Genomic DNA, 16592 nt, shown 5'->3' on the forward strand with positions numbered 1-16592 from the left:
CCGCTAGACGCAATCGAAGCCCCTGGTTGCGGGGTCTGGGGTCCGGGGTTGGTCTAGCCCAGAAGGAATTAGGACTGCCCATAAATGTCGGGGCTCGTCCCCGATAATTCCACTACCCCCCTTCTTTTTCTCTACATCATCCAAACTAGTTTCGCTACATTTTCCGCCGAGCGGTACTTGACAATGGAAGAAGAACGAGCCTCAAAGCGTACCAAGTCAGCCAATAGCATGGTCTCGTCAGGTGATGAGCTCCCACCGCCTGGTAGTAGTTCCCGTACGGGACTTGCGTGTGAGGCTTGCAGACTCAGGAAGACTCGCTGCGTCGGCTTTCCCACCTGCTCGTGGTGCCAGCGCCGTCGCCAATCTTGCATCCGAGGCCAGAACAGTCAGACGAGCCCGTGGGTGGACCTCCTCTTGGCTTTACCGAAAACTAGCTAACAATTCCTTGCCATCTAGATTGGACGATTGGGGCAATCAGATACTTGGTGCTATATCAAGGGCCAGGGATGAAATTCTCGGTGCATCAATCCAATTCAATGCTGATCGGCCGCTCAACCATACCTCGGTTACGCTGCCGGATAACGAACACGGTACTTGGCCTCGTACCCATAGAGGCCAGGGATGCTTCGCTCCGATGTCGAGCGCCGAGAACATTTTACAGTGGGATGTTTTGCGAGATCAGCTTCCGAGCTCAGCCCAATCCCCAATCAACGCCACGGACCCGTACGAACCTGACAGGTCCACCAGTTCCAAGGCTAGTGCCGATACGTCTTCTGCCAAACTCCGAGCTCTGCAGCAACGCTTCGAGACTCAGTTCCTGGCTCGGTATCCCATCATCAGCAGACCTTGGTTTACTCGCTGCGTCCGCAATGTAGCAGAGAGCGACGGAGATTGGAGTGCTGAAACATGTCTCGTCTTTCTGGCTTGTGCTATCGCATCCTTATGCGACTGCTCTGATCACGATGCCTTGACGCCTCAAACCACCTCCATGAGTCCAGCATCTACTGTCTCAGGCTCATGTATGCCTAACTCGCGCCGGCCTGCGTATCAGTATTGGACTATGGCAAAGCGGAGACTCGGCTGGGCCCTTGACGAGCCTGCGGGTCTGCTCTCCGCCCAATGTCTGTGCCTAGCTGGGTTCTGGCATCTGCTGAACTTCGCGCCACGAAGGGCTCGCAACATGTTTTATCGTGCTATTGAGAGTATGAGGGATATGACATTTCCAAGCTTGCCGGATATTGAGAGGCATCTGGCACGATTCATTCATGTCCTCTGTGCCGACCTGCTCGAGTAGGTCTCCAATTCCGTTATCCACTACATCATGATGCACAGTCATGATACTGACCTATCTGTTACAGACGTTTGAATTTTGAGTTGGAGCTTTCCCCATACAACGGCCGAAAGGAACCTAATAACGAAACCTTTTCACTAAACGAAAGCCCCAATCTTCCTGCTGTGATCAGTCTTCACACGGAAGACTTGGCTGGAGGCTTATCTTTCGAGCTCACAAACAATCCACAGCAGTTGCACCCAATTCGAAAAGACATCAACAAACTCCTGGCTTCCATATCAACAATCTCCAGCTGGCTTGACCTGTATTCGTTGCATGGCCAAGCAAAAGATTTGCGATGGCGTCTCAACCAACTCACAGACCCAAGGAGCATCATCTGCGGGGAAGCTTCAAGCTCGACTGCACTTAGTCATTCATTCGGTGAGCCGATCTTTGAAGATGTAAGGATGCAGAAAAAAGAGCTCACGGCGCGCTTACTGCGCGTTTATTTGTGCTTGAACCTGCACCTTTCGCCTCCCCTCCTACGGAAGTTGGATTCCGACGCCAATCCTCCACCTGTCCAGTCACCCCAACGCATCTTGGGAGAGATAGCAAGCCTTGCGGATGAGTGTCTCTCGCTGACAGCTGAGGTAATGACCTCACATCTCAAGGAGTGGCAGGGTAGAGAGTCTCTGTCGAGCCGTAGTGCCGCATCCAGCAATCCAACCTGCCACAATCCTGAAGCAGAGTTCTCGTACCGTTTTTCGTACGTAGGTTGCCTGACACTCCTTGCAGTATACTACGCCAAAACAAAAGCAGCCTGTGGGGAGATGGATTTTGCCCATTGCCACTCACTGAAGCTGCCTGTAGACTGGCGTTACTTGGTTGCTGGTCACATGAGAATGCTACTATCACACGACGAAGGGACCAACACATGGAAGTGCGGATATTTGCTCAGCCAATTTGACATAGAATGATTAGATTTTCTCCGTGCCCTTTAATCAGCATCCATCGCTGAAACGCCAGTCTCACAACCAGTTTCCAGCGGTGGTGATTCCAAGCGCACAATCCACTCAAGATACATCCTGGCATCCGCACTCTCAGCACCCCAGTACGCAAGTGCAATCTTCAACTTCTGCATGCCGGGCTCCCAGACTGGAAGACAGTCTAGACCCGGTATATCACTTTTTGCCGTGGCTATGATTTCTAACGCCGCACATGCGCAGTAACGAATACCAAGCCAGGTCCCGGGGTGGCGATGTGTAGTAAGTCCATGGGTTACAAGGTATCTATCGATCCGGAGAGCTCTATTTGCAAGCTCGTTGGCCTGGGCTTGTAGCGACATGGATAGTCCGTCGAGGTCTCGATGAAGAATGAAGTGGAGGGCAGGCCTGCTCAGTGTGTGGCGAATGATGATCAATCGGAGCCTCAAATATTCTCGCAGGTCGTCGGGGGAATGGCCGGACTCGTCCGTCTCAATGGTGATAGAATCCGGAAGATTAACGAAATGTACCATGATCTGGTTATCTAAATCTGCCAGGGTATTGAGAATGTCTCGGTAGAATGACTCGCGGTCCACGTTGACTGGTTGGTGTTGCTCTGCCTGTTGAGTGGCGAAAAATGATTCGATTCGGATTTCCAGCTTCCGAAGCGAGATGTCTGTCAAGTAGTACATCCAGCTCTGCTCGTGTTGTGCGGCCGATGAATCAGAACTGCCACCTATGCCGGGAGGGGATGACCATGAAGGTTCTAGGTCTGGTAGAAGGGATGACATGTTCTCATACTGAATCAGCTGAGCGTTTGCAATTTCAAGCCCCAGTTCAGAGGCGACTTCTCTATTCAAGCGATCATCAGCATGGGAGGCTCGGTGGAGGGGCATTCAAGAATGGACTCAAACCTCTCTGTCTTGAGACAACTCCAGAAGAGTTTACGATGTGCATTATCTGGCTTCTTCTTCGTGTTCCCTAAAGCCGCCTGAATCATGGCTGACCCGCCTAGGCTCTTGGTCAATACATCTTTGCACATGATACTCGCGTTGTTCAAGCATCTCCATGAGGCGAGTGGTTTGAATGTCGTTACGTAGTACCCAGCAGTCAGGAAGAAACACTGTGCACCGACAATGCTCGCATGGCCCATAATGAAACCAAGTCTTTTGAGGCCGGCATCGAAGTACTCGCGGCTGCGCAGGTACTGTTCCGGATCTATTGACGCCTCTGAGTACTCCTCTAACTTTCTGTGGTCATATGGCGTGCAGATACTCCCTAGGGCACAAGCCATTAACTATTTTGATAGTCAGCTAAAATTGAACGTCTCACAACTATTAAGGCACTTGGGGATTGCAGTAGGTACCAGCAGACATGTAGGTGCATCCCAGCCAAGCCCTTCCTCCTCTACCACGGAGATCTGACTGTAGAGAACCCCGAGGTCGACCAGGGGCTGCTTAGCGTGAATGTATTTGACGAATCGTTCGATGAGCTGCGTCATTTCGGCTCGATCATCAAGTGCCCCATTGGGAGGGGGGAGATGAACTGGCAGACGAACCGAAGCATAGTGAGGATCCGCGTTCAGCCTTACAGCTTCAAAGTCGTCGTTCATGTCAATAACCGAGGTCAGAGGCGCCTTCAAGAGGTGGTAGGGGCGAAGGCTCGGCCATGTTAGTGTAGATTCAACCGATGAGGACCACCATGACCGAGTGGGTGGAGAAGTCATGGATGGCCTTGAACCTAATCGGCAACGGGATGATAGCGTTTGAGTTGGTAAGCAAGTCTTGGTTACATTGGCTGATCCTTGGGAGAAGATTACCCGTCTCAATTTGTGAGCGGGTAGCTGCTGTGGTCAGCTGAGGGGCTCATGTTTAATAACCACGAACCAGACCCGCCCAACCTCGCAAGTGTTTTTACTTAACCTAACTAGTACTAGAGGTATTTTAGAGTTTGCTATGATCATTGCTCGGGGTATTTACCAGCGAATGGCAAAACGTCGGGGCATATCCCCGCTAAGTTCGTCATCACTACCCTAGACCATAAAAGTTAATTCTGTCCCTCCAAGCCAAGTCAACTCTCCCCTGTAAAAATTCTTTCTTGGCACGCACTGTTAGTGCCGTGTTAGGAGCGGGATTTTCTGCAGGCCACGCGACCACACAAAACTGCGGGGATGCTATCGGCTCCCTAACAGCAGTTTTCAGAGAAGGAATTTTGGAGAGTTCGCCTTCTCTGACAACACCTTTGTCGGATCTAATGGCGGCACCTCAGAACCAGAACGCCTTAGATATCGGAGGACGATGCCCATGGCATCGGTAGCGACATCCTCCCGATCAACGACGCCGATTGCGATGGGTTTTTCTCCTTTGAAGGCAAGCCGCACCGTCGGCCTCTGATTCCTTCCCGAGGTTTTTCCCTGCCGCCGCGACAGTCGACTACGAGCTACAACTTGGTTACTGGAGATTGTGGACTGCGTCGGCAGATGTAGTGATGCGCGAGAGAATTCTGGTCGGTGGAAAAAGTTCGACAATAGATTGCCCCCGAACCCGCTGACGGGTGACGGGCTTGAGAAATACAGCACCTTTTGTGCCATTGGTATGCTGGATGGTGAAGGAAGCGGGGTTTCCCTGTACCTAGCTAGCTCAGCACGTCTTTTGCTCCAGTAGGAGATCTGGCTTCGTTACAGCCACCCAGACGAAAAATATACAAACAAACAAACAAACAAACCCTCCAAGCCAAGTGACGCACAACCGCTATCAGATGAGGGAGTACAACAAATATAGACATAATGGCTCACATGAAGGTCGTTAACTTACGTGTTGAGCATTACCGGGAATTTGCAGTCATCAACGAGGAGAAGCCTCGCATCTCTTGGTCATTTGAAGGCCTGGAAGAAAAGTGGTCTCAACGGGCATATGAGGTCTCTCTACATCGTGGTCAACCCAGAAAGACCGAAACGTTCTCGGTCGCATCCTCACAGTCACTTTATGTACCATGGCCATCCCGACGACTAGAATCGCGAGAGCTTGTAACACTCAAAGTTCGGGCCCAGTCCGAGGATTCGGTGTGGACGTCATGGTCAGCTCCCCTGCAGATCGAGGTTGGATTACTCGAAACCACCGACTGGCACTGTACCTTGATTCAACCCTCAATCAATCGGGACTTGTCCAAGCCAGTTCAACCAGTGAGATTCAGAAAGGACTTTCACCTCAAGGAAGCGCCACAACAGGCTCGTTTATACATCACCGCACACGGTCTCTACGAGAGCTTCATCAACGGGACCAGGATCGGAGACCACGTGCTTGCGCCTGGGTGGACGTCTTATGACCATCAACTGCCGTACCAGACTTTTGATCTCCTAAAACAGCTAAAGAAAGGAGAGAATGTCATCGCCGCGGAGGTTGCCGAGGGTTGGTATTGCGGCAGGTTGGGCTTTGCAGGTGGTGAGAGGAATATCTGGGGCTCTTCAGTCGGCTTGTTTGCTCAAATTCTGATCACATACAACGATGGAAGCACAGAGGTTGTCGGAACAGACAGAAGTTGGAGATGGAGCCACGGCCCCTTGCTTCAAGCCGAGATCTACGATGGTGAACTGTACGATTCTAGGTTGGAATGCCCTAGATGGAACGAGCCGTCATTCTTGGACAAGGGCTGGCAGAGCGTTCGCCTTGGTCAATTCAATCTCTCGACCTTGCAAGTACCATCTGATAGCCCACCAGTCCGGCGAATACAAACCCTCCACGCACAAAAGAAATTGCAGAGTCCCCAAGGAAGCACCATCCTTGACTTTGGGCAGAACCTGGTTGGCTGGGTACGATGTGATCTTACTGGGCCAAAGGGTCATACTGTTCGTCTCATACATGCTGAGGTCTTGGAAAATGGTGAGTGTGCCACTGCGCCACTTCGAGACGCCAAGTGTACCGACACAGTCATCTTGCCGGGTGAGCCTCTGGTTTATGAGCCTCGTTTCACGTTTCACGGGTTTCGCTACGTGCAGATCACAGGCTACGACTTTGATCAGGTCGACCTGAACAACTTCCGCGCCGTCGTCATCCACACAGATATGCCCCGAACTGGATGGTTTGAGTGTTCAGATGAGATGTTGAATAAGCTGCATGAGAATGTAGTTTGGTCCATGAGGGGAAATTTCATCTCGGTTCCCACAGACTGTCCTCAAAGAGATGAGCGTCTTGGATGGACCGGGGATCTACAAGCGTTCGCTCCCACTGCAGCCTATCTCTATGATACTGGAGGCATCCTCAAAACTTGGCTTCGAGGCCTGGCCTTCGAGCAGACCGAAGATGGCAAGGGTATCCCGCCGCTTTTCTCTCCTAATATTTGGAAAGGGCGTCCAAATATCCCATCTGCTATTTGGGGAGATGCACTCATCAGTGTACCATGGGATCTTTACCAGTCCTCCGGCGACACAGCGTTTCTTGCAGATCTCTATGACAACATGAATGAGTGGTTAACAAAGGGTGTCAAGCGAGACCAAGGTGGCCTTCTGTGGGATCCTAATCACTCTCAACTTGGTGACTGGCTTGAGCCTGGTGCACCCGCTGATGACCCGGGCAATGGACCGACAGACGAGATTCTAGTTTCAAATGCTTTTCTCATCCACATGACAGATATAATGGCCCAGATATCTGGCATCTTGGGCCTTGAGAGAGAATGTGGGCTGTGGACAAAACAAGCAGCCGACTTGCGTGTGCGCTTTGCTCAGATTTACATCACTGACGAAGGAAGAGTCGTGTCAGACACCCAGACAGCCCTGGCACTAGCCATTCATTTCTCGCTCTTTCCCACTTCCAGGCAGCAAGATACAGCAGCAGCGCGTCTTGTCCATCTGATTAGACGCAACGCGCGTTTCAAGATCGCTACGGGCTTCGCAGGGACACCTATTCTCGGACATGCGCTCAACAAGATCAACCAACACCAACTCTTTTATAGAATGCTCATGCACAGAAAGCCGCCATCTTGGCTCTACCCGGTCACTATGGGCTCTACAACCATCTGGGAAAGATGGGATAGTATGCTTCCAGACGGGACACTAAACTCATCTAATATGACAAGCTTCAATCACTATGCATTGGGAGCTGTAGCAAACTGGATGCACACCACGATTGCCGGTATACAACCGCTGGAGCCTGGTTGGAAGAGAATAAGGATCTCTCCAGTGCCAGGAGCAACAATCACGTCTTGTCACGCTCGATTCCTCAGCCCCTATGGTGAGGTACACGTAAGTTGGGAACTGAGGGGCGATGAAATACATCTGTCGGCCACAATTCCTGGAAATACAAAGGCAGAAGTCACACTGCCTGGTGGAGAGTCGGAATCCGTGGGATCTGGAAGACATGTCTTCTCTTGTGCCTACACTCGGCCTGAATGGCCGCCGCTGCCTATCTATGCTCCTTTTGTTCCGCATGATGATGATGAACCATAGGTGCAGAGAATGGAGATGAGGGGAACTAGGATTTGATGTAAATAGGTTGTTTTACTCGTACATGTTGGTTTCGTCTCGTCCCTTTAGTGTCTCTCCCCGTCTGTTAAGTTTAATGTTGAGGTTTAATTACGTTCCAGTCTCTGAAAAGACTACAGTGTAGAGGCTTATTGAACAAGATCCTGGTCGTTTTTAGTTTATCTTGCTTACCGTCACACAACCATTTCCCCGGACCTTCCGTCCCGTTGCTCACACAACATTTGGGGAGTCACCAAGCTCGTATCTTGGTATCCCTCACCTCGGTAAGCATGGTGGCCCGATGGTGGGGAACTACTGTAGACAAGGTAAAAAGGAGCCCCTAGCGCCCCCGATGGACATGGATCGACCAGAGTGGAGCTGCATTGCCCGCACTTTAGGTCTCCGAACTCCGTCTGGGGCTGTTGGATATTTAAAAGAGTAGATGTTGCCTGAATATGTTGAGACGCAAGCAATCAATAGTCTGTCATTAATAAACAGCTTTGACACGATGATCATTAATGGCTTCCATCCTCAGGAGTTTGAACATCCTCAACTAGGTCCAATCGTTGGAAGAAAGCGAAACGAGCATGTTGTTCAGTTTCGTAGCATTCCATATGGCCATGTTGCTGCACGTTTCCGACACGCCACATTGATCAGCGAGCTACCACCAAAACAGCGCACGTTCACGGAATACGGCCATGCCTGTCCTCAAACCGAACAAGGCATGGAGCCATTTGGCGGTCCAATCCCAGGGGACGAAAAGCGAGAATACGATGAATTTTCTTGTCTCAACCTGACCATCACAGCGCCAGTGTCGGTTTTGAAGTCTGGGAGTACCCAAAAAGTACCGGTCATGGTATACGTCCATGGTGGAGGCTTTACAGTTGGCGCGCATTATGGTGGCCCTAATGGTAACTCAACTCCTGTCCCGTCCAGCTCTACAAGGCGTGTCGACTTAATATCAATTTTACAGATACAACAAGAATGGTGACACAAGCATGTGAGGACTCGAGACCCATCATCGTAGTTAGCATCCAGTAAACAAATTCTTGCTTCACCTGCATGATGACTGAAAACTAACCGGGTCAAGCTACCGACTTCATTTCCTGGGATTCCTGGCGTGCCAGGCAAGTAGCAGCCTATATGTGACACATACTGGAGCCCACTCTGACAATCTTTAGGACCTTGTCGACGAAGCCGCAACACTCAACGAAGACCCCTGCAACTTTGCATTATACGACCAACGTCTGGCCTTTCAATGGGTCCAAAAGTTCATTTCGGGGTTTGGCGGTGACATCAAAAGGATCACCGCATTCGGCGAAAGCGCTGGCAGTTCCTCACTCGCCTTCCACCTGAGCTCCAACGTCCCCCTCTTCGATCGAGCTATTCTGCAATCCGGAACTGCATCTGCAATCAGTCCCAAGCCCCTTGCAAACAAGGAAGAAGAATATCAGGCACTCCTTAGTTTCTGTGGGATCAGTGTGGATGATCCTCAGCGCCTCGAGAAGCTCAGAGCTGTGCCAACTGCCAGGATTGTCGAGGCAGCCTCGTCTATCAACAAGGCAGCCTTTTCACCACTGGCCGACAAAAGCTTCTTTCCAATTATTCCCAATTACCTCAATCATGCTCAGATAGTATCCAATTGCTCTTGGATAGATGCTGTCATTACGGGCGATACAGTCTTTGAAGTCAGTACATTGAGTGGCTTCTATATATTACAATTCTGACCGAGCATAGGGCTCTCTGTTTGCACACAACCTCTTTGGTGTGCGATCTGAGGTCTTTTACCAACACGTGGAAAATGCGCTTGGAGCAGAGAATGCCAAGAGAGTATTAGAGGTATATGAAATATCCAGAACCATGGACCAGAACTTGTTCTGGACCAGGTTATGCACATTATGTGGTGATGTTATGTTCTCCTGTAAGATAATCTCGCATTCAGCCCATCAGCCTCACCAAGACTAACATGAGACGCAAACAGTGCCTTGCCACATCCTATCAAAAGAGCTATGGCAGAGTGGTAAGAAACAATATCGTTGTATTCTTTCACTGCGTAATCCATTCCCCGGTTCCTTCTTCTCCAACGTCCTTGGCCACCATTTCATCGAACTCGTCTACCAATTCATGACGTTCATGGAGCGCTTACCTCTCCAGAGACAGCGCGATGTCTGCATCGGCTTTGCGCGACGATGGACGGCCTTTGCCTATAGAGAAGAGCCTTGGCCTCAGTATACATGGGTAGATGAGACAGTGGCAGTGGCAGATTCCCGGGAGGGCTGGGTCGCGCGGTCACGAGTGAAGGACTTGGAGGTTTCTGCATATGACGAAGGCGGCCAGCGTCGCTATGAGAAATGGGAAGCATTGGATGAGGTGTTTCGATCACTAGGGGAGAAGGCGCCCACAGCGGTTGAAGCTCTCAGTTTCCCGACATTAGTAACTTTGGGAAAGAAGTAATTAGATTTCGATGTTATTTAGATACATGACGATACTGGAGGAAGGCTAGTCAGCAGATAGATATGAGAGAATGAGTGATTGTTACGCTGTGGCTAAATAAATATCATGCTAGCACTAGACCTGCCATTCTTCCCTTTAACTAAAGCAAGGACCATTGCCTTACTGATATCAGGGACGCTGATTTCCTCTGGTCGGGACCTCTGTGCTTCCTTTATTTTCACATGTACCTCCCATTTCCCATTGGTAACCTTGACGTCTTCCAACTCCTCCCCATCAACATAAACATGCAACTCGCACAATTCGTCCTCATCAACTGTACCGAAAATTGCCAATTGCCTTTCTCCATCTACAATTGACGCTGTGGCATCCATAGTGAGCTGAGGTGGCGTCGATTCGATAGTGCTACTCCCATGGCTGCATACAATAGAGTCTGTTGCCAACTGTGGGGTTCTCGATGGTTTCTGACGAAGTAAGCTGCCCTTTTCAAAGGCATAGGCATATCGAAACAAGTTCTTGTCATCATAGGCCTTGGATGCGAAAGTGAGATTGACAGGCATTCTCGAATCAGCCATGACTCCCATTGGCACACTGACCGTCGGAATACCAAACTGGCGAATTGCGCAGTTTCCATTCGAATACAGAACACCATTGAGCCATGCATGCTTTGCAGACTCTTCGTCGACATCCGCATCAGCCTTGCCCACATCGGCATTACAAGGCCATACAACCATGTCTAGGCCTAGGGTATCAAGCCAATCCTCAAATTCTGACTTGCGCTTCAACTCAAGGTTGTGAAGTGCCGTTCCAAGGTTTGGAATCTCGTAAGTCGGGACACGGCCATTGGTGACGTGGGCAACAACAGCCGTATGCCGAACAAGGGGATCGTTGGCATCGTATCTATCTGGTAGGCATCCAGGAGGATGGGGGAATATAGTGGATGATTCGACTTGTGCAAGAGACGATGCCACTTTGGAGTCTTGATTTGCTGCCAGGAAGTCGTCCCAAGAATAGGCCATCAATTGGCACATATCAATCTCATTGCGATGAGGTGGTGTTTCCGTTTTGCTCTCACCACTGAGAGGTTTCTCGAATTCAGTGACGAGTGGAAAGTCAGTCTCAACAACTGTGGCGCCAAGGCCTTCAAGTATGGTCCTGGCTTGTTTCCAAAGGTCGATAACACTGTCGCAGGTATGAACCTTTCGTGCATCCGGGTCAGAGTCCACGCCACCGATGTACATCTTTGGAACACCGATCTTTTTGCCTTTGAGAGCATTGGGATCAGAGAGATCAAAAAACGTCTTTGGTCGCACAGAATCGACGTCTGGGAGCTTAACAAAAGGCTGCTCTCGCCAAAAGTCGCAGCTTGTCTTGTCGTCTGCTGCAACAATTACATCCAAAAGCGCAAACATGTCTTCCATAGTTCTTGTATGAGGAACTACAGTGTCGCAGGTGGGGAAAAGAGGCCAGTTGCCTCTGATTGATATGAGTCCCCTGGAGGGAGTGTATGCCACCAAACCATTATTGGAAGCAGGTGAACGGCCAGATGAGATGGTTTCCTCTCCCATACCAAAGACACCAAAGCTTGCTGCGGTCGCTGTGGCGGATCCATTGGATGATCCCGAAGCGAAAGCAGCCGTGAGATAGGCTTCATTGTAGGGCGACTCAGCACGACCATAAACGCCGCGCTGCATACCACCTGCAGCCATTGGGGGCATGTTGGTACGACCCAAGAACACAGCGCCAGCGTCTCTCAGCTTCCCAACAGTGAACGCATCTTCATTTGCGATGAGGTCCTTGAAAGCGGGAGACCCAGCAGCTACCGTCATACCTCGGATCTTGTAAGAATCTTTGATCGTACAAGGAATTCCATCCAGCAAGCCCAGTGTCTTGCCCATGGAGCGACGGTGATCCGATGCTTGAGCGGCAACAAACACATCTTGATTGATTACTGGGATAGCATTGAGCTGAGTGGTTCGGCGATCATATTTGGCGATTCTCAGCAAGTGCTTGGCGGTCAGCTCAACGCTGTTGATATGGCCTTGAGAAAGTGCAGATGCAAGGGATGCGATTGAAGCCTCTACGATGGAGAGTGTCTGCAGAGTCAGTATTTTTGTCACCCTTTTGACATATGATGGCAGAACGGCTTACAGTACTCTGGTCGTCGATTGCCATGTTGGGAAGGATTTGGTTCTTTCGGGGCTGTCTCTAGGTGATGCAGAAGAATGGAAATTACAGGCTTACAGTAAAGTCATTGATGAGAAAAGACGATTTAAGTATTAAAGTAACATGTCTTGGGGTACCTAGCCATGTTGCAGTGCGCGGAAATTACAACTGTTAATTATAATATGCAGCTGTTAAATAATGTGATTGAATTGAGATTGAAGCCAATTATTATATTAATTAGCAGCTGATGAATTATTTATCAGCTGTTGATTTCATTTATCAGGATAAGACAGTTTATCTAACTGGAAAGTCTGATAAGCTCTTATCGCGCACTTTTGATTCGCTGACACGGTTACACGCTGCCCATAACTGTCTTATCGTTGATAGTAACATGGAAAGAATGAGCACTTCCATTTGGATATAAACCCATGACTGTCGTTGCGATCAAGTCAATGTCTCAATATCCTAACATCTCAATTGTTTGCGTGTTATCCAAGATGACGGAATCTTCAGTCTACCATGACGATGTTCCTGGCACCGTTCGTCTCGTTGACATCAATGGGATGAATTCGTCAGGGCCCCACGACTCTCAGCACAAAGACATTGTCCTGGTTCCTCGCCCAAGCTCCGATCCAAATGACCCGCTCAATTGGTCCCATCGTCGAAAGCTCGTGGCCGTCAGCATGTCTTATCTTTATGTCTTGGGCACTGGGATAGCAACCTCTCTTCAATACTCTGTCCTCGCAGATATCACAAAGGATACCGGCATTTCTACTGCAAATCTCGTCCAGGGAACAGGAGTCATGTTCCTATTCTTTGGTTGGGCTTGTCTGATTTGGCAACCGATCGCTCTTACATACGGACGGCGTGGAGTATATCTTATCACCATGTTGCTCACGATTCCGATAATGGGTTTGGACTGCCTACTCAACTTCTGCTGGAGAATGGTTTGCCCACAGGATCTTGATTGGCATCATTGTATCTCCAATTGAGTCTCTGTGTGAGGTTACCGTGTTCGATCTCTTCTTCGCCCATAACCGTGGGACTTACATGAGTCTCTACGTAGCCATCCTCTTTGGGTCCAACTTCCTTGCCCCTCTCGTCGCAGGATGGTTCAACGATGCCTTTGGATGGAGATGGACGATGCATTTCGGGGCAATTATATGCGCAATTTGCTTCCTTATTATGTTCTTCTTTATGGAAGAAACAATGTACTACCGTGGAGTATCACTTGAAAGCCAATCAATTACCGATAACGAACACCAAGACTTGAGGGAGTCCAAAGCCGACGGAAAAGCAGATGAAGGATCGCCGAGAAACTCTCTGCCGTCTTCCCCATCGGTCATCTACAAGGATATCAACTCAGGCTGGGGGAAATACACTTGGTTCAAGGTTGTGACAGGGCGGCCCAGCAACACGGACATGCTACGAATGATCTACCGGCCTGTTCTTATGATTTTCCAGTTTCCAACAGTTGCGTGGGCTGGATTTCTCTATGGAATCAACCTTGCCTGGTACAATGTCCTGAATGGAACTGCCAGTCCTGTTCTGTCAAGCAATCCATACAATTGGAACGCAGCACTGGTTGGTTGCGTATATGCAGGACCGATTATTGGAGCAGCCGTTGCTTGTCTCTGGGTTGGAAAGGCAGCAGACTGGATCGCCTTGTGGTTAGCGCGACGCAATGGGGGTATCAGGGAGCCCGAGCAACGCCTTTGGGTGCTGCTTCTCTCAGGTATTATCTCATCAGCTGGTCTCATCACATGGGGTGTTGGTGCATACTACCACGTCCACTGGATCGGCCTTGTGTTTGGGCTAGGTATGCTTACGGTTGGATGTGTTGCTGGAGGTGCGATCGCTGTCAGCTACAACGTCGATTGTTTTAAAGAGATCGCAGGTGAAACAACTGTCTCTATCATGTTGATTCGCAATACGATCGGCTTTGGCTTTAGCTATGCTATCACGCCATGGTGGACAACCCAGGGGTTAAAGAACTGCTTTATCACTGCAGCTATGATTTCACTTGCGTGTACACTTACTTTCCTCGTCATGCTCGTTTACGGGAAGCGAATTCGACGATGGTCCATACCATCCTACCGGAAGTACATGGCTAGCATGACTGTTTCGCACGAATGAGGAAGGGAACGAGAGTCTCAGTGGAACCAGCAGATCACTTGCCCAAGTTCGGAAGAAAAGAAGATATTGCGCAAGGGCAGTTTATTTCGTATTTACACAGTTTATATAATACATTTTGCCAGCTTTCGCAATTGCTCTCTTGCCTCGGTCGCCGTGGGAATATCCTGTTCCAAATTCTTGACAATATCCTCTAGATACGTAACGAGCCGCCCTACAGCAAATTGGGATTGGTTCTCGTCATAAAGAAATGCATTGTAAACCATATGGCCAACACCAAGCAGTTGGTGAACAATCTGACTGCTTGCGACTTTGAACATGATAAGAGAAGCTTCAGTGATCTCATTCAGGAAATCTTCCGCTACTTTGATCACCTCATCAACTGGAGCCTGGCAATGAAGCAGGCCCATGATATTTACAAGGGCCTCAGTGCAGGTTATTTGAACTGCCATGAACTTGCATCGATTGCTCTGAAAGTCGTCATGTGATTGCGAAAGGACGCGGAGTATAAAAGGTTTGCTGGCTTTTAGTTGATCCAGACTATCGAGCAATGCCCTTGGGGATTGTCGGTCGCAAAACACGGCAACGACATCCCTATGAGGCTTTCGCTGACGAAGATTGAGTATCGCATACTCCATCAATCGGAAAAGATCGGTGATATAATCCCATCCAGCTGTCCAGGCCTGTGTCTCGCGACTCATAGCAGGCGTGATACGAGGGTAAAGCACCGAGACCTGGGCTTCAGGGAGACGGATGATGTGGCCAAGGACGCAGGCTGAATGAATCTCAAGCCGATAGACACACCAAAATAGACGTCTTCGGTCATCTACCTCTAGTAGCGAGATGGAGCTGTCCCAGTTATTTTCCATATTGAACCCGTGCTGAGCGATCCATGCATGGCATAATCCGAGGTATCTGTGAAGGTCACTCTTACTACCGCTTCTCAGCGAGTACACAGCCAAGAGGCCGAATGACCTTAGGTAGTCAAGATCAGGTGTATCCGGAATGCGTGCTGGAATATGGGAAACGGCCTCGTTGAAATAGATGTCACTGTCATGCGAGACAACATTGCCCAGCAACGTGCTATCGAATACCGCTTTGAGAGTGAGACTCTGGGCGCTCAGTGCACACAGTGCCATAAGAAGCAGGTACGCTGTCTCACTGGCACCAGGTATGCTGTCTGCCCACCGTCTTTCCAGGTCGTTCTCGGAAAGAAATGGAAAACTTTTTTTCTTCAGCGGCAGTTTCAGCGAATCGGGTAGGGAGATGACATACTAGCACTGGTACATTGTATCCCGGTAGATGTCAATTAGACGACGGATGCATTGCGGAGACCTGAAATCAGAGCTCTCACTCCCGGTCTGCTTCTGGTTGTTGCTTTTCCCAGTTGCTACCGCTGGCTTCCTACCCCGTTTCCGAACAGGCCGATTCATGGTGCATTCGGCCCCGTAATCGATGCACGTGAGACAAGTTCTGTGACCGTCCCGGGATGTCGTCTCGGTCATAGATGATCGGCGACACTTCAGGCCTCTGGAGTGGCAAAAGTCGCAGGCCTGTAAGGCTCGCTGTCTTTGTGTACCTGCAGATCTACGCTGCATTGAGTTGACTTGTTTTGATATGATCTTATAATTAGAAGCGGTAAAAAGACCATGTTTGACAAGAGGGCAAGGCTTGATAAATCAAAGTATTTATCAGTTCTTGAAGCTTATCAATTTAGCAGCTGATAAATAACCGCTGATAAGATATCGAGTGGAGTACGTAATAGCCAACCACATCCTGGCGATTATCTAGTCATGTAGAGTCCGTCCTCTCTAGCTTTATCCACTTGGTCCAGCAAAGTGCAAAGACGAGACCATCACGATTAATGCAACGAAAGCTTTCAAACCCAATATCACTTTTTCCAATTATATCAGGAGGCAAGATAAATAGCTCATTCCGTTATAACCCTGGATTATTCCAGATTTTAGCTCATACCGTTTGTCAGTCGGATCTCGGCCCGCACACCTATTGCTACCCCGGAATCAATTCTAAGGAGTACTAATGTTAATCCTGGTATGCATGACAACGATGCCGACCGCTAGCCCGACTCATCTTCATCGTGCTTCCCCGTGCACGAGGTGCAGTTTTGATAAAC

At 49.6% G+C, this 16592-nt stretch overlaps 7 protein-coding genes across 9 annotated transcripts; 4 read left to right on the forward strand and 3 right to left on the reverse strand.

The window, feature by feature from the left end:
• Window positions 1–144: 144 nt before the first annotated feature.
• Window positions 145–3388, forward strand: FOXG_10843 (uncharacterized protein). The gene is made up of 3 exons (XM_018390314.1): window positions 145–398; window positions 457–1290; window positions 1359–3388. Exons 1-3 carry the CDS (start codon window positions 184–186, stop codon window positions 2245–2247), a joined length of 1938 nt encoding a protein of 645 aa, XP_018248749.1. The 5' UTR covers window positions 145–183; the 3' UTR covers window positions 2248–3388.
• FOXG_10844 (uncharacterized protein) lies at window positions 1953–4154 on the reverse strand. 3 transcript variants are annotated; one of them, XM_018390315.1, is made up of 3 exons: window positions 3620–4154; window positions 3168–3550; window positions 1953–3105 (listed from the first exon to the last, which is right to left on the reverse strand). In XM_018390315.1, the coding sequence occupies exons 1-3, from the start codon at window positions 3977–3979 to the stop codon at window positions 2268–2270; spliced, it is 1581 nt and encodes a 526-aa protein (XP_018248750.1). In that variant the 5' UTR covers window positions 3980–4154; the 3' UTR covers window positions 1953–2267. The 3 variants fall into 3 exon arrangements, with proteins under 3 accessions (XP_018248750.1, XP_018248752.1, XP_018248751.1); XM_018390317.1 differs by having other exon boundaries at window positions 1953–3550; XM_018390316.1 differs by having other exon boundaries at window positions 3168–4154.
• An 800-nt stretch (window positions 4155–4954) lies between these two features.
• Window positions 4955–7830, forward strand: FOXG_10845 (uncharacterized protein). The gene has a single exon (XM_018390318.1). It carries the CDS (start codon window positions 5039–5041, stop codon window positions 7691–7693), a length of 2655 nt encoding a protein of 884 aa, XP_018248753.1. The 5' UTR covers window positions 4955–5038; the 3' UTR covers window positions 7694–7830.
• Window positions 7831–8216: 386 nt separating this feature from the next.
• Window positions 8217–10162, forward strand: FOXG_20390 (uncharacterized protein; the record flags this gene model as incomplete). The annotated part of the gene is made up of 6 exons (XM_018400673.1): window positions 8217–8619; window positions 8682–8745; window positions 8799–8839; window positions 8924–9396; window positions 9446–9629; window positions 9690–10162. The coding sequence occupies 6 exons, from the start codon at window positions 8217–8219 to the stop codon at window positions 10160–10162; spliced, it is 1638 nt and encodes a 545-aa protein (XP_018248754.1).
• Window positions 10163–10254: 92 nt separating this feature from the next.
• Window positions 10255–12334, reverse strand: FOXG_10846 (uncharacterized protein; the record flags this gene model as incomplete). The annotated part of the gene is made up of 2 exons (XM_018390319.1): window positions 10255–12255; window positions 12311–12334. The coding sequence occupies 2 exons, from the start codon at window positions 12332–12334 to the stop codon at window positions 10255–10257; spliced, it is 2025 nt and encodes a 674-aa protein (XP_018248755.1).
• Window positions 12335–12822: 488 nt separating this feature from the next.
• FOXG_10847 (uncharacterized protein) lies at window positions 12823–14461 on the forward strand (the record flags this gene model as incomplete). The annotated part of the gene is made up of 2 exons (XM_018390320.1): window positions 12823–13272; window positions 13319–14461. 2 exons carry the CDS (start codon window positions 12823–12825, stop codon window positions 14459–14461), a joined length of 1593 nt encoding a protein of 530 aa, XP_018248756.1.
• FOXG_10848 (uncharacterized protein) lies at window positions 14298–16098 on the reverse strand. The gene is made up of 2 exons (XM_018390321.1): window positions 15734–16098; window positions 14298–15682 (listed from the first exon to the last, which is right to left on the reverse strand). Exons 1-2 carry the CDS (start codon window positions 16054–16056, stop codon window positions 14563–14565), a joined length of 1443 nt encoding a protein of 480 aa, XP_018248757.1. The 5' UTR covers window positions 16057–16098; the 3' UTR covers window positions 14298–14562.
• Window positions 16099–16592: the final 494 nt, after the last annotated feature.

Source organism: Fusarium oxysporum, chromosome 1 (assembly GCF_000149955.1).
Source record: "Fusarium oxysporum f. sp. lycopersici 4287 chromosome 1, whole genome shotgun sequence".
In the NCBI taxonomy this organism is placed as follows: domain Eukaryota; kingdom Fungi; phylum Ascomycota; class Sordariomycetes; order Hypocreales; family Nectriaceae; genus Fusarium; species Fusarium oxysporum.

Coding starts and splice junctions, on each gene's coding strand:
- FOXG_10843 (XM_018390314.1), top strand. CDS start 184: ATGGAAGAAGAACGAGCCTCAAAGCGTACCAAGTCAGCCAATAGCATG. Junction 399..456: donor CAGAACAGTCAGACGAGCCC/GTGGGTGGACCT, acceptor CTTGCCATCTAG/ATTGGACGATTGGGGCAATC. Junction 1,291..1,358: donor CTCTGTGCCGACCTGCTCGA/GTAGGTCTCCAA, acceptor TATCTGTTACAG/ACGTTTGAATTTTGAGTTGG.
- FOXG_10844 (XM_018390315.1), bottom strand. CDS start 3,979: ATGACTTCTCCACCCACTCGGTCATGGTGGTCCTCATCGGTTGAATCT. Junction 3,551..3,619: donor ATGCACCTACATGTCTGCTG/GTACCTACTGCA, acceptor CTATCAAAATAG/TTAATGGCTTGTGCCCTAGG. Junction 3,106..3,167: donor AGTTGTCTCAAGACAGAGAG/GTTTGAGTCCAT, acceptor TCGCTTGAATAG/AGAAGTCGCCTCTGAACTGG.
- FOXG_10848 (XM_018390321.1), bottom strand. CDS start 16,056: ATGCAGCGTAGATCTGCAGGTACACAAAGACAGCGAGCCTTACAGGCC. Junction 15,683..15,733: donor GATACAATGTACCAGTGCTA/GTATGTCATCTC, acceptor GAAGAAAAAAAG/TTTTCCATTTCTTTCCGAGA.
- FOXG_10845 (XM_018390318.1), top strand. CDS start 5,039: ATGGCTCACATGAAGGTCGTTAACTTACGTGTTGAGCATTACCGGGAA.